This window comes from Danio rerio, chromosome 12 (assembly GCF_049306965.1).
Source record: "Danio rerio strain Tuebingen ecotype United States chromosome 12, GRCz12tu, whole genome shotgun sequence".
NCBI lineage: Eukaryota > Metazoa > Chordata > Actinopteri > Cypriniformes > Danionidae > Danio > Danio rerio.
This window is the reverse complement of record NC_133187.1, coordinates 34,934,358-34,951,212: the sequence shown is the minus strand read 5'-3', so window position 1 is coordinate 34,951,212 and position 16,855 is coordinate 34,934,358. Positions and strand designations below refer to the sequence as shown.

General features: G+C 37.6%; 1 protein-coding gene across 50 annotated transcripts in view; it reads right to left on the bottom strand.

Annotated features, from left to right (window-relative positions):
* Nucleotides 1-16,855, bottom strand: part of rbfox3a (RNA binding fox-1 homolog 3a) — an 829,029-nt gene that overhangs the window by 205,910 nt on the left and 606,264 nt on the right. For 14 of the 50 annotated variants that reach the window (XM_073918626.1, XM_073918636.1, XM_073918648.1 and 11 more), the window contains exon 1: nucleotides 4,362-4,699. The exons of the other annotated variants lie outside the window; for them this stretch is intronic. In XM_073918626.1, coding sequence (XP_073774727.1) covers nucleotides 4,362-4,487 — 126 coding nt within the window. In that variant the 5' untranslated portion in view covers nucleotides 4,488-4,699. Of the gene's footprint in view, nucleotides 1-4,361; nucleotides 4,700-16,855 lie in introns of those variants that run through there. 50 annotated transcript variants of the gene reach the window in all.

Genomic DNA, 16,855 nt, shown 5'->3' with positions numbered 1-16,855 from the left:
AGAGTCCAGTTTGCGTGTGTGTTTTAAATATCTGATCATGGTAAGCAGTGGAAAATGAGCTAAGGGAGAAAAAGAAAGTGTTTCAACAACAACCTGTAAATATAACCTACAAACTAGCACCTGTTCAATTCTATTCCAGTATCCGCATTGCTCTCAATCCCTTCTCATTCATATACTTAACTTCCCTATAACTCTCCTTAATGTTTAGAATTTAATATAAACATGCTATGCTCATTTCACATCAATGATCATTCAAATATGTGTGTGTGTGTGTGTATTGCACCACAGTACTGCAATGCTCTTTAATAGAATGTGGAGGGTCCATATTGCATGTGTTTCAACTATCTGATCATGATAAGCCGTAAAGAATCAGCTAGGAGAGAAAAAGTAAGTGCTTTAACAACTACCTGTATGTATAACTTACACACTAGCACACCCGTCTATTTCTATCCCAGCATTTGCATTGCTCTCAACCTCTTCTCAATCATAAACTTTATTTCCCTACACCTCTCCTTAATGTTTAGAAATTTATTTAAATATGCTACATTCACTTCACACCAATGGTCATTTAAATACTATATGTATGTGTGTATGTGTTTGTGTGTGTTGCATCACAGTACTACGGTGCTCTAACATAGAGTGTAGAGAGTCTAGTTTGCATGTTTCAAATATCTGATCACGGTAAGTAGTGGAGAATGAGCTAAGAGAGAAAAAGAAAGTGCTTAAACAACCCCCTATATGTATAATTATACACTAGCCCTATAATATTCCAGCATTCGCGTTGCTTTTAACCCCTTTTCATTCATAGATTTCATTTCCCTACATCTCTCCTTAATGTTTAGAAGTTAATTTAAATATGCTACATTCACTTCACACCAATGATCATTCAAATATGTATGTGTGTGTGTTGCACCACTGTACTACGATGCTCTAATATAGATTGTAGAGAGTCTAGTTTGCGTGTTTCAAATATCTGATCATGGTAAGTCGTGGAGAATGAGCTAAGAGAGAAAAATAAGGTGTTTTAACAACTCCCTGTATGTTTTATTATACACTAGCCCTATTATATCCCAGCATTCGCATTGCTCTTAATCCCTCGCTATTCCCTATTTAATTTCCCTACACCTCTCCTTAATGTTTAGAATTTAATATAAATATGCTATGCTCATTTCACATCAAAGATTATTCAAATATATGTGTGTGTTGCACTGCGATGCTCTATAATAACCATCTTTTAATCTCAAGAAAATCTAAAGTTTGCTTTGATTAGTGGTCACTGACGTCAATATAACTAGTTGGTAAAACACGTACGCACCAATCAAATCTGAGCAAAACTAATTCTGCCCAGGCTGACATAAAAGATTCATGCGTTTCAATTGAAGCGCAATCCCACCTGGAACTACTATAGCTCATTAATTTAATCTTATCAGATGTGCTTAAGAGTAGAAGCAGGCTAACTACAATACCGTTAGCAAAACAATTACCTATTGATATGCTGTATTGATACACCCGGCCATACAGATTCATCCTCATTGCGGCTGTCGTTACTTTCCACCGCACAAACCCAGAGTGTTTCAACTAACATCTGCTTGAGACGTCAGCTGATCTGCGCTCCCTGGGGTTTGACTTCCATTTCCAACCCATTATGTCATCGGCTATCGACGAGCCGGAGTGTAGAGAGTCCAGTTTGCTTGCGTGTGTGTGTGTGTTTCAAATATCTGCTCATGGTAAGGAGTGGAGAATGATATGGGAGAGAAAAAGAAAAGTGCTTCAACCACTCCCTATGTATAACTTACACGCCTGCCCAATTATATCCCAGCGTTCGCATTCGCTCTCAATCCCTTCTCATTCATAGATTTCATTTTCCTGCACCTCTCCTTAATGTTTCCATCCTTGTTATTCCAGCTCCCTCTTCTCTGGCGGATTTTCAAAGCCCTTTCTCAATAGCTCTAGACCACCTGCAAGCTTTTGTGCTGACAATTCAACATGTGAAACACACACACACATGCACACACGCACATTTTATGTGTGTGTGTGCGCATTTCGGAGTTATACTTGCAAAATGACTTCGACCACTGCTAGAAATGACTAAAAACTCACAGGAGAATATGCTTGTAATATTCAGCTCCATGGCTCAGGAGAAAATCATACAATAGCGAGAATTGTTTAACTATCCTGAGCATGGGTAAAGATTTTCGGTCCTCTAGGGAGAGAGAGATGCTTGCACAAGCAGATTTACTGCTCCGTATTGACTCAAGACTTGAGAACCAGCCTCTGCCGCAATAAAAGGAGAGGGAGGGAATCTTATCCAGCCAAATTTAAATTAAATGTAGATAGAGGTCACGTTTTGTGAAAAAAAAAAAGAAAAATGAGAGAAGAGTGTAAAAGAGAATTTTCTTTTATATCTGTTTTTTTTTTAACAGCTCACTTGACATCGGTGTCTGACAAATCCTTTTTGTATTTTCAACAGCAGACTGTATGAAGACCGTGGTTTGATGTTTAAATGAGGTTACAGAGCAAGCTGCTGAAGAAGAAACATGTTCAGCCTCTGCAATTGTTTTGCTCGCAGAGTTAAAAAACACACTGTTTGCTTGGGGAAAAAAAAGGAAAAGAAGCTGCACCATAATGCTACGGCTGAAACTTTTTGCTGTTAAACGGAAAACAAAAGCTGTTCGGATCCCTGGTTAATTCCTAATCCAATGAAAACAGACAGTAATGCAGCTAAACAGCATTTACCAGTGTTAGTGCATGCAGGCGGCCGCCAAAACACATTGTACACAAACACACACACATTGACTTCACAGACATGCTGTACAATGTGTGGACTTAACGAAGAAATAGTGTGTGTTGAGAAAAACTTGCTAAATATAATTTGTTATGTAAAAAACAACACTAAACAATACACTGCACACTTTGGAGTATAGTTTTTCCTAAAATATTAGACTTGTGTGAGACTATTAACTGACTACGATCACTTTTTCTATAGTACACTTTCTTTTGAGCTTTTTTTTTTAAACGCAGTAACTATGTGTAATTTTTTTGGGACATATATTTTAGTTTAGGATGAGGCACAGGTGAGGAATATGACAGAAAGAACAAAGACAAGAAACAAATCTACAAGATGTGACGTGCCGTGTGTGGCTAACATTTCAGCAGGTGAATAAAAGCAAAAAGAAGGAATAAAGAATGGGATCCATCAGAATCCCTGAGGGTGCGATAACTCTTTCTGAATCTGTCTGTATTATTTGGGAGTGAGTCATACTAAATTTGATAGATGGGAACAAGTCTGCATTTCCCTCCTTCAATTTTTTCCTCCTAACTCTCCTAGCTTCAGTAAAAAAATCTGAAATTGCTACAGTAACTGAAACAAATTCCTACAAGCATCTCGAATTCAACGAGCCCGTTATGACAGATATTTGAAAGACATTTCTCACAGCTAATCAATTACGGCAGTACACAAAAACAAGCCCTGACACCTTGTCGATGACATCTGTTCAAAATCAGATGAGGAATTATGAGGACGCTGCAAGCATTTACAGGAGGAATTCTTAAATACGCCTTATTTGTATGCACAGACACACATGTACACACACAGAGCGAACGGCGTTGGGACAGCAGAGGCCTGGACAGCTGGTGTTGTGTGTGTGTTTGCCGGGACAGCGACTGTTAAGGTGATGAGTGAGGAGCGATTTGGTAGCAGCATGAGGCAGGTTATCTCTCAACAGCCTTATCATTCTTTATATCTGAGCAATAACACACCGTCTAGAGGAAAGCAGCAGCCTGCCATCGCACACGCCGCCTGTAGTAAAGCGCACACGCGCGGCCAAAAACAATCACCGCAGCCCCTCACGTGCCACACAATTTTCCAAGCACCTTCAGAAAAGTCAGCCAACCCCCATTTACTAGAGCCGACTAATTCGGTGACATCTGTCAACATTCGGACAGTCGTTTAACAATCTGCAAGTTCTGAAACACACTTGATGTGGTTGAAATAAGAAACGTGTGAATTGGTGAATGCCAAAAATGTGTTTTTATATTTGTAAAAAAAAAAACAAAAGGCATATTTTTGTAAATAAAACACTTGCGCAACTGACAACAAAAAAGTTACTATACTATCTACGACACACACACACAAAACATCATACTGTACAAAAACTAAAGTCACACTCCTAAGAAAAGTCACAGCATGAATGAAAAGATGCCAAGAGAGAAGGGATGACCCCTGCCGAGGGCTTTGAGGGAGGAGGGATATGAGAAGGAGGGGGTGAACACAATGCTAGCACGTGTCACCCGCAAGTAGCAGAAGAAGAAGAAGAAAAAGAAAGAGCGAGCGCAAGACTGAGGGACAGGGATTGCCTTACCTCGGGTAGGTAGAGGAACGCAGGGGGACACTGGAGAGAGTGAGTTAGCATCCCTGAGCCGGAGAGCAGAAGACAGCCTGTGTTGGCCATTGAGCACAGCATGTGGTAGCGGGACGTTTTGCGCATTAAGCTGGGAGATCCTCTCTCTCTATCTCTCCCTCGCTTTCTTTCTCTCTCTCTCTCTCTGAAACCCTCACTCCTTCTTTGTTTTACAGCAGAAGTCTTTCAGATTCTGTCTTTGCTCTTCTGTCTGTGGACTGTCTCTTGCTCTGTGCTGTTCTGGAGGTGGGCTGAACGCGGGGCGTGCGAGTCGTCTGAATGGTCCTGGGCCCTCTGTCATCAAGGCTCGGCTGCGCACTTTCACTTACACTCTTACACACATGCACACACACACACACATACGGAAGCCAATGTAAGCCCTCGGAGAGAGAAAAGGGGAGGTTCTGCTAGAGCGAGAGGGAGAGCAGGAGGAGGAAGGGAGCGATGCTGAGAGGGAGGAGGCTGGAGCTCCCGGGGGGATTCAAAGATCAAACAGACCCACTGTAGAAAATGAAGGGAATGTATAATGACATCACAACAGCTGATCTCGCCCATTAATTGCCGATCTCCGAAGCTGATTGAGAGCCTTTTTTGGGGATTCCACTTAACACCAAAATTTCAGGTGTATCTTTGGATATTACGCGATTATAAATAAACAATTAGTCGATTCAAATGTAATAGCCACCCATGCCAGAATCATGTGCCGAGGCTAAGGCAGCTTTGGGTTGGACTGGGATATGTGTTGGGTTCATTTAGGGTCTTTAGGGGGTTGATCTGTTTCCCTTTGGATGCAGACGCACCAGATGTGCCCCCATTATGGGAAAGCAAACCCCCACTGATGCAGCACACTACAGCCGCCAAACACAACCACGCAAACCCATCCAGAACGTCCTTTGGTGGACCTCTAGTATGCTCTTTTTCAGTTTGGTGGGAAATATATGGAATGAGGTACAAGAGATGCGGTGGAGAAGAGAAGCAAAGCCGCAATTCACTTTTGTTTTGATTTTAACATAAAAAACTCCTGACCTTTACTCCTGATTTATTGATCTCTCAGGTAAGAGTTATAATCGCTGGTTTGTACACTAAGTCTGTTTTATGGTTTACTTAGTAATTAAACAGTAAATTATCTTCAAGGCACTGTAAATTTCTGTTGGAAGCGAAACTTTTCAGAAGCTGAATGTCTATGAAAGACCAATGTTTTGCACAATTAGTATCCTTTTCATATTATATGTACTTACATTACTGAAGTAACAATGTATATTCAGAAGAAATGTATACACTGTAAAAACAATCTGTTATTTTTTTGACGTAAAATATTTTAAAAACGTAAACGCAGTTAAGTTACAGAAATGTACTGTAAAATAACAGACATTATAAGACAGAAATTTCCTTAAATTAAAATTTCCGGTGCATTTCTGTCCTTTACCGTCTGTTATTTTACTTGTAAATTTCTGTAATTTAACGCTTTTTTTTTTTTTGAATATTTATGAAAGAACAATGTTTTGGACATTTATACCTTATTTAGTGAAATCACTAATAAAATTAAATACACGTTTTGAAGTAAACAAAGGCTATTACTGTTAATAAAAATAATGCAATGTTTTATTTAACAGTATCCTTTTCACATTTCATGTACTTACTTTCGGAATAACGTATATTCAAAAGAAATATATAGTACACTGTAAAAAAACATGTTATTTTGTGACGAAAAAAAAAACTACAAGTTAAGTTACAGAAATGTATTGTAAAATAACAGACGTTAAATGAGAAATTTATTTATTAAAATGAGAAATATATTTTACTGTAAATTTATGTAATTTAATGGTTGTTATTTTACGTGTTTTTCTGGCACCACAGCTACCGAAAAAAAATCGTAAAATAATGTTGTTTTTTTACAGTGTATAGTAATATATAAATATATAGTAATATATAAATAACTACTACATATTTCAATAAAATATATACAACAATAAAAGCTCTATATAGAAAAACCTTTGTACATTTACATGCAACATAACCATATCTTCAAACCTACAATGTAAAAAAAATAAAAAATAAAAAATATATTTTTTTACGATCGTTAATTTACAGAAATTTACCAGAAATTTGAATTAAAAGAAATGTACACTGAAAAAAAAACAAGTAATTTTTATGGTTCATTTCCGGCAGTTGGGGTGCTGAAAAAAAAGCCTTACAATAACAGCTGTTAAATTACAGAATTTTACTGTAAAATAACAAAGGTTTAATTACAGAAATTTACCAGAAATTTAAATTTAAGAAAATTTCTGTAATTAAATGTCTGTTATTTTACGGTAAATTTCTGTAATTTAATGTCCGTTATTTTACAGTAAATTCGGCACCCCATCTGCCAGAAATAAACCGTAAAATTACAGATTTTTTTTTTTCAGATTTACAGATTACAGATTTTTTTTGTAATTTACATTCATTATTTTATGGAAAATTTCTGTAATTTAATAGCTGTTATTTTACTTTTAAAATACATAAAATCATAAAATAGATTTTTTTACAGTGTAACCAATAATAATGATTATGTTACTACTACTACTACTAATAATAATAATAATAATTAGCATAACAGCTGATCATGAATGCAGCTCATACATTTCTTATGTTAACATTAAAACTATGATTATAATTACTAATAATTTAGTAAAGTATAAGTCATCATGCCAGCATCATGCGTTTCCGGAAACAAACCATTACAAATACCAGTTACACAAAGCAAATTTATTTAATAAAATTATGCTAATATATTTTATATGATGAGAAGTGCCGTCATATAAAAATGGCGACAAAAAACCCACACAATGTGTTAAAAATGCGAATAAAAATATCAAGATACAAAATATATAACAGAGCAGACATGTTCTTTTTATACAACGGAGCGTTCTACAGCCAGCATGGGTTAAACTGCACTATTTTGTGAACACGTATCTAAAGATAGATGTGATTGGCAAAATGTCTGTGAAACGGTACAATTTAAGGTGAAGAAACAGATCTCTGTGGCTTCTTTTCATTCAGCTCTTTTGTCTTAGCGTGCAGTCACTACCCTGTTACCAGTGCTAATAGAAACTGATGAGACATTAGCCTTAATGAGCTGAGTGAGCTAAAGAAATAAAGATGAGTTCACTACAGTCATTTTCACTAAATCCTACTCTGACCGTAATACCAACGGACAACCACAAACACTCATTAGCACTAAAGGTCTTTGTGTCCATTCCAAGTCCACACTCATAATACTCAAGTATATACTAAAGGAGAGATCACAGTATACAATGTAGTACTATAATATTGATACAGTAATAAAATAGTACTACATTGCTTCTCACCTTTACATGGTGTACGTCTTAAAAATCCACTATAATATGTGCAAACAAAAATACTGAATTGATCTCCACACATGATAGATAAACATGCTCAAGTAAAACCTGAATATGTTATAGCTCAGATTTTTCATATTGCCATTTCTACAAGCTCCATTTGCAGCCGTATAGACACTCAATCAGCGGGGACAACTGTAAGATCCCTGTTGGCACAGAAACATCAGTGCGGATGAGCATAATGACATAAGATTTCAGACTGTATCAATCAAGCCACACATCGCTACTTCAAAGCCATTCAGGTGCTGTGACGAGCCCAAAACACACCCCTCCACACACTCACAACAAATCACTTGCAATCACAGAAAGTACATCGTGGATGTGAGCCAGGATGGTTCACACATTCTGGATTAGATTTTCTTTTATTTATGAATCTATACATCTTATAGGAAAATAAATAAATACGTAAAATAACTTAAGCAAAAGTGGATATTTTGCATGCTGATAAAAATATATACCAAAACTTCACAGATTGCTGTGTTTGGCTAAAATGTAACATTAGAGGCAGTAAAACACCAACAACATTCAGGCTCTATTAAATGTCGGCTCTATTCTAAAAACACACAATTTTGAGCAGCAAAATTATTATTATTATTTTTTTCACACCAGAATATCTAAAAAGAATAAGTGTACTTTAAATACCAAGACGATGCACTTTTCCACCAGTTAAATTTTTTTTTTTATTTAGTCTTTTTTTTGAATTTTTAACAACACCAAAATCCTATTTTTAGTCATTTTTAAATCGAAGCAACTTAAGTCCAAGTCAATCATAACTTAGCGATCAATAAAACTGTCAATGAAACATTTGAGGCATAATTGTTCAGCTCAATTATTTACTGCAAATAATATACTACACTAAACAGAAACAAAATATAGTATATAACTGGAAAAACAAAGAACCCAATAAAACCAGGTGTTACACTTTTAAAATACTAGAGTAATTTATTGTAAAGTGAAATATTTAGGAATAAACATTATATTGTATAATACACACACACACACACACACACACACATATATATATATATGTAATTAATTACCATAGTATACTTTATTCTTTACTACAGTAAACTATATATATATATATATATATATATATATATATATATATATATATATATATATATATATATATATACAAGCAAATTTTCATCAAAGTTACTCATCTATGGAAAAACCAGTATGAATGACATGGTTCATTCATTCATTTTCTTGTCGGCTTAATCCCTTTATTAATCCACGGTTGCCACGGTGGATTGAACCGCCAACTTATCCAGCACGTTTTTTTATACGCAGTGGGTGCCCTTCCAGCCACAACCCTTCTCTGGGAAACATCCACACACACTTATTTACACACACTCATACACTACGGACAATTTAGCCTACCCAATTCACCTGTACCGCATGTCTTTGGACTGTGGGGGAAACCGGAGCACCCGGAGGAAACCCACACAAACACAGGGAGAACATGCAAACTCCACACAGAAACGCAGAGGCTGGGATTACCTACTGCGCCACAGAACGTTGCCCTGAATGACATGGTTGCTTTAGCAATACATTTTTATCATTTTTTTTTCTTTAACATCAGTTTGGTTTAGGGTAAGGTTTAGTCTGTTACATTTATCTGTTTGAGAGAAACTGGGGATGCATTTTAGTGCAACTGTACATATAATATCATTTATAATATAATATGCACTTTTGGAAATACATAAATAATAAATATACATGGTCATATTTTTTTTCATAAGCCTGGACTAGAACACCAGCATAAATTACCACAAAAATGCCAGCGCTGTAGAAATACTCCTTTATTTTTTTAAGAATGCAAGTTTACTATGACTATGACAAATTAGGACAATCATTGTATTCTCAGCAATGTCTCAACATGTGCTACAAAAGAGATTTCATCACAAATTCAAATATTTCTCATCCAGTTCCTCCAAGAACAACCCCAGAATTTGCTTTCAGACTCTCATACAGTAGCTTGTTTTCACTGTATGCCAACAATTGTCTTATTTGTTTCTTTTTTTATGATGCTTCATAAAACACAAAGCAGACATTCCAATTAAACATAACCAAGTTCTCCTATAAGTCACCTGAGCTATAAAAGAGCAACCCGTGAGCAATAAAACTTCCCCTGAGATGCATTTTGGCAGATTTCCTCAGATAAAATCTTCATAATCAATTATTTAGCATACATATATGTCGATCAGTGCAGGCGTGTGTTGGCCGTACCCTTGCAGTTTTCATGTTCTGCTGTGCAAATGAGCACAGAGGTGTTTTATCATATCTGTCATGTCGTTTATCATATCCGTAAAGATGCCTCTCCGAAGTTCACCGGGAAGTCTGAGATTTTTTCCGACTTCATTTTTTTTTTCTAACTCATCCTTATGAGAACTTAAATGCCCTGTGACATTGAGAACTTCAAAGCGGCACGGCTGTAACTTCAAAGATGGTTTGAACTCTTTTTTTTTCAACCTCCCCGTGACAGAGAACGTCTTGTTTACTGATACAATGCAAAAAGCCCAGCACAAAAGATGCTATTGGAGGGCTTGAAGGGGGCAATGTAAGGTGGTTTTACATACAGCATTGAGGGACAAAAGAGCATGTCTGATGCATTCAAAATACAAACGGTCATGAAAAGCTATGAAGTCCCAAGGAGCTCTGGATGCACGTAAAACAAGAGCATGCAAAAAGAAGAAGAAGAAAAAAAAGCCAGTGGATGTCTATTGGAAAGTGACTTTCACATGCGCCGTCCCTGGCTGGTAGAGTCGGCGTTTGAAATGGGGAATCAAAGGGTCTGGATCCTGACAGGGGGCTGCCACATTAGGCATTCTTCTACCCTCGTCCCCTAAGGTGCTTATCCTCTGCAAAGTGGAACAATAGCAAAGAAGAAAGTCAAATGTTTCTCTTCAGACTTGAGGTGATTGCACAACTTACATTTCCGCTAACATCTGACCAAACTGGGTATGAAACACTGCTGTCTGGTTTTTAACAAGTATTAGATAACGTGTCCACGTTCAAAAGCGTAATTGTCCTCTGTGACCCATTCACAAAAAACAAAACAAAACATAACATATACTGATAGCTGTGCGATATTCTGCAATATCAGAACTCGTACAGCCACCACACCCTTCTGTATTACTCCACCCACATAGAGTGACAGCAGATCAATAAACTCACTACAGTTTGACAAACATTGCAGCTGTTGGACAACATACTTTTGAGGCTTTTTAGGTGATAATGTATTTGTTTAAATTTCATCTATGCAGTTTATTTATAAGAACCGTGCCTATTTAAATATTTATAATTTTTGAGATACAGCACGTCAGAATGCATTCGACGGTTGACACTGTCTATCCTCAAGATGGCGACAGAAACCGCATAATAAGTTCTTAGAGGAGACAAGATGGGCGTATTTTCAATATAATCCCTTTTATAATCCTGAATCACTTTTTGGTTGGTCATCTGTTTGTTTTTAATAAGTCTCCTGTTTTTGTTACTGCATACAAGTTCAGTAAACAGAAAAAATGCCCGCATGTTAGCGTTTTTCCTTATCGCAAAAACAACAGTAAATTATCAGTGTTTGAGGTGCTTTGGATTTTTTGGATTATTGTGATTCTCGATTGCAACTGGGAAATCTCTCTAGACTGATGATATTTTACTCAAATGCCGTTCAGCTTTATAATCTTAAAATGTGAGAAAAATCACCTGTTTTTCATCACTTTAGAAATTATGCTAGAGAATCATTTAAATACTAGCTCTAAAGTGACGTTTGTGAAGTAGCAAAGTTTTCTGTTGTTCTGAGATCAGCTGTAGATGTGAAGGAATGGCGGAAGAAAGTAGATCCTCATACAAAATAATTTTTAGAGTCTCCATGTCTGATTTTCTTTTTTTATATACACGATTATGCCGTCAAATTGTTTTATAAATGCAATACGACACTCGTAGCAGTGCGATATGGATATAACATCACTGGTAGGACACTAAGGCACACCTCCCACCAATGCCGATATATAGCCATATTGCACTGCATATATATATATATATATATATATATATATATATATATATATATGTATATATATATATATATATATATATATATATAATGTGTGTTTAAAAAAACAATAAAGAATCCGTTTTTTCATTTAATCTTTTTTTGTGCATTAAATTTATTTTTCTTGTTTATATTTTCTGTAAACATCATGTTTTTTTTAATGAATGCTTCTTAAACCAATTAACTAAATTTACTATTCACTGTATTCACCTGTATTTTTACGTTCATTTAATTTAATTTAAAGTTCCATTAAAGTTACTAAATTGTATCTTTAAAACAATTGAAACATTTACTATACATTTTAAAATTCATTCTAAAAGACTATAAGTTGCCCTATTTGAAAAACAACTCAGTGACATCACGGCATAAAATAAAAGCTGAATCAGTTGTTTTAACCAGTTCACAGATCAAATCCGTAACTGACTCATGACTCAGACTTTCCATTACTACTATAAAACACTGAACCCCGTTCATTCACGTTGGTGTATCTGACAGAATTAGACCTCAGCTTGAAACCACCAAAACACCATGAATCAGCTTCACAGCTCCACCATTTTTCCTTCTCGTGCTCCATTGAGTTTCTGCAGCAGCCAGTTCACGTTGAGGTCATGAGCATTGCATAAGGCAATGGCTGTCCAACCACATTACCTGTAACAGTCCAAACAAAGCTGAAAATCTTGCAGGATGACGTACCAATCCGCCGCTTTACTGCAACACGAGAAAGGGAAGTTCCATCATATTCAACACACCATTATACAGTATAGCAGTAGCTTATGACTACCTGAGGCTCGCTAGTCAAGACTGCTGGGTACTTATTGTCTCACATCTTGCCAAACAGCAGTGGGGGTCCACAATGAATAAACCTCTGGCATGATGATTGAGAGCATGTGCTTATTTTTTCATTTCACTGCACGAAATTGAATTTGACTTCACACTGCGCCATATTGCATTAGCTCAAAGGGTAACTTGTGATTACCCAGAGTACAATGGGTTTATTAGGGCATAATTGAAAATATAATTGTAAGTAAATTAGCCCACTATTGTGCGAGTGTATTTTGAAGCGATTAGAGTTGAGAGGGGCTGCGCAATGAGTCGAAATGAAGGAGATAATTATTGATTTGGAAATCCTGGTGTTTGGCACTTCCAGTGTGAACCTGGAAATCAGGACAAATAAAAAAAAAAAGGGGGGGGGGGGCGGATGGGGGGGGAGTGTTGTAGAAAGAAAATAATTTTGGTTTTGTTAAGTTATTCTGTTTCTTTCATCAAAATATTTTAAATATTATAGTATAACATATTGACTTTATTCTTCTCGTACGAGCGGGTGCAGTCATTGGAATAGTTTAGCTCAAGACATCCGGTCATTCACTTTCAATCATTCTCTTCCACTGATATTTCTTATAACACTATTATACTTTTTAAGTATAGTCTTGAACACGCTTGCAGAGCAAGTAGTTTGATTGTTTTCAGCCATTTATTTTTCCTAGTAATTTTTTATATAGCCATCTGAATCGGAAGTTCTAAAACAGTGTTTCACAACCACGTTCCTGGAGGACCAACAACACTGCATGTTTTGGATATTTCCTTTGTGTGTCACACCCATTACAGGTACATTTCAGTATCTGCTAATGAGGTGATGATCTGAATCAGGTGTGATTGATTAAGGATAAATGGACAATGTGAAGAGCTGTTGGTCCTGGAACATTCTAAAACATAGATCTTAAAGTTGATGCCTGGAGGGCCGCAGCTCTTCACAGTTCTGTTTAACCCTAATCAAACGCAGCTGATCCAACTAACCAAGGTGTTCAAGACTTTTAGAGACTACTAAACAGGTGTGAGTTGGAGGTGGTTGAAGCTAAACTATGCAAAGCTGCAGCCAGGAATTAAATTTGAGACCATTGTTGTAAACAATTGCAAAAACGAGTGCGCTACCGCATTGCAGAATAAGCTCAATACTCTTTCTACATACAACTAATAGCATTAAATGCAGTTTTACTTTTCTCATTTTTAATTTAACACTGGAACTACTAGAATTCTATAACTATTAAAGAGGTCATGGTGGTCATACTGACCATTCCGTACCAAGCTGAAAATTTGCCACATTATTCTGAGCTTTTATTGAGATTTTAGACAGTAACTAGTACAAGTAACTAGGCTTCACCCCTGGGAAGGAACCCCGTGGACAAGCAACTGAGGGAAAATGTTCTGAAGTTTAAAAGAAAGCTTTTGCTATTAGAAAGTTATGTGTTTGTTAGCAGAATGTTGCTAGGCAACAGAGACATGCATATTCAACGGCAAGGAAGAAAGTAGCAGATGTTGAAATGTATCCGCTCAATTTGACTATTATGCTCATGAGATATTCAAAACTCTTTTGGGTTTTGTAATTTTAATTAAATAACAATTTTAGAATGAAGGTGGCATGGTAGAACAGTGGGTAGCGCAGTTGCCTGGGTCAGTTGGCATTTCTGTGTGGAGTTTGCATGTTCTTCATGGATTCACATGGATTTCCTCCGGGTGCTCCAGTTTGTCCCACCGAACAAAGACTTATGCTATAGATGAATTTGGTAAGCTAAATTGTCCGTAGTGTATGTGAGATATGAGGTATGTAAGAGTGTGTGGGTGTTTCCCAGTGATGTATTGCAGTTGGAAGGGCATCCGCTATGTAAAACATATGCTGGATAAGCTGGTGGTTCATTTCGCTGTGAGGACTGCTGATTAATAAAAGGACTAAGCCAAAAAGAAAATGAAAGATTGAATGAATGTTAGACTGAAATATACACACATTTAGGAAAAGTCAGAGGACTAGTTATGGGATTTATTGTAACAAACCCATTAAGATACTATATTAAAAATGGTCAGAATGACCGCATCTGTATAATCCTACAGTGTTAATTATGTTATTCACAATATTTAACAGGATTAAGCCTGATTTATACTTCTGCGTCAAGTGACCGGCGTAACCCACGGCGCAGGCAACGCGCGTGGCTGTGCATTTATACTTCTGCGCACTGTCTCTGTCGGTCTGCATTAACACTTCCGAAACGCTAGTTGGCAGTGAGGTGTTAATGTTCCTCTGTGTCGAGTTTCTTCTCTGCTTTTTTGCTTTTCCTGAACACTTCCGGGATGTACAAGTGGCTCAAACTCGCTCATTTTGAGGCAGGAACCGGCGGACGTGCAACAACTTTAACTATGAGGTAAACACAAAACAAAACTTTCCATCCGGAGCTCCTTCACGGTACTCCACACTTGTAAACAATCGCTCGCGCCATTCGCGCGGCTCTCGGTCCCGCCCAGACTAGTCAGCGCTACCAAGCCGACCAATCACAGAGCTTACGCTACGCGTCGTTGCGACGTGTAGTTACATTTTTTGAGAGGTGCATGTCAGTGACGGCGATGGCCACGGGGAAGGGCTATGTGTCAGCGCCGTAGCATACGCCGGCGTTTGACGCAGAAGTATAAATCAGCCTTTATTGTTATAGGCCATCTTCCAGCCTCCACCGCGGTGACTGAAGCTCTGCACAAGACTTTTGGTCAGCAGAGAAATTAAAATGGTCGTGCTCAACTGAGTCTGGTTCTCTCAAGGTTTTTTTTCTTCACTCCCATCAGGTGAAGTTTTTTTTCCCTCTCTGCTGTCGCCACTGGCTCGCATGGTTCAGGATTGGTAGAGCTACGCATCGATGAATTTTCTCTTCAGTGTTTGAACTCTCAGTAATGATTAAATCACACTGAACTGAGCTAAACTGAACTGAACTTAAACACTAAAAACTGAACTACACTGTTCCAGTTACTATGACCATTTATGTGAAGCTGCTTTGACACAATCTACATTGTAAAAGCGTTACACAAATAAAGCTGAATTTAATTGAATTGAATTATTGTTCTTTCCATCATTAAGTTCATTAGCCATACACTCTACCATCCTCAAACTCTCTTGTTTTTTGTATTTTTCTTATTTTTCTTTGATTTCTTTGCCTCAAGTCAAAGTTTGTATAGTTGTGAATGATGAGGCTGGTTTATAACTCTCCAAAAAACTTTCAAAAAATCTTTATGGGAAAAATGTATGGTAAAATGTCATCTGTAACCAGCTCTGCTGAAAAGGGGGTGGGCATGAATGCACTTTAACTCTTTGAATGGCGGGTGTTCAAACTCCGCCAAAATTGTTTTGGAAATCAGTTTTATAGTAATGCTAGTAACAGTATTACTAAAAAAAGCTTGAGCCTCAGAGAAGGTCTACATTTTTAATACCACAGAATGAGCGAGCACATGTAATGTGTCCCCCAGGCATTAATCTCAATGTAAAGGTGTGAAGTTTCCAGGTTTAAGACTCCAGCACTACTAGAATGGGATTAGATGACAATAGAGCACCTGAGGGACAGGGCAGCAACGGCGAGCCAACCCAAGGAGAATTACTCTAATATCCCTACATAATATCGTTTCCCACTGTGCTCTCTGTCACCCCCGCACCTGAAATATTGGCGTGGCTTGCTGTTGGCGATGGGGCTGCAAAATTCAAAAGTAGCACCCATAAACAGAGAGCACGGCGCGTGCCACTATTTCTCATCTCTCTTTCTCTCTTTCTCTCTCTCGCTCTCTTGCCCACTGCCTTACAGGCCCAGGGGCCTCCCGACCCTTTTAATGTTGAGCAAATCTGTTCAAAGTTCATCCATCATTCGGGCAGCGCACTGAGACAGCGCTCCATCGGCCTCCTCTGCTGCTCCATCATACTCTCCATCACACAGTCTTTTCTCTTCTCCTCGCCCTCCAAAAAAAAAAAAAAAACTTCAGAGACTCTGCATGCCTTTGAGGTGAGGAGAGAGACTGGCGAAAAGCACAGTCCATGTGTGCGTACAATATCTTAACAGTGAAAGTCTAAAGTGACTTCGCCACCTCGGGATTCATTCTGAAGACGTACAGTAGAGTTTTCTGACGTCATCCTGGAAATGCAACTCACCAAAGCAATCCGGCTTGTTCTGGTTTACTTATCTGTGGCACTGAGG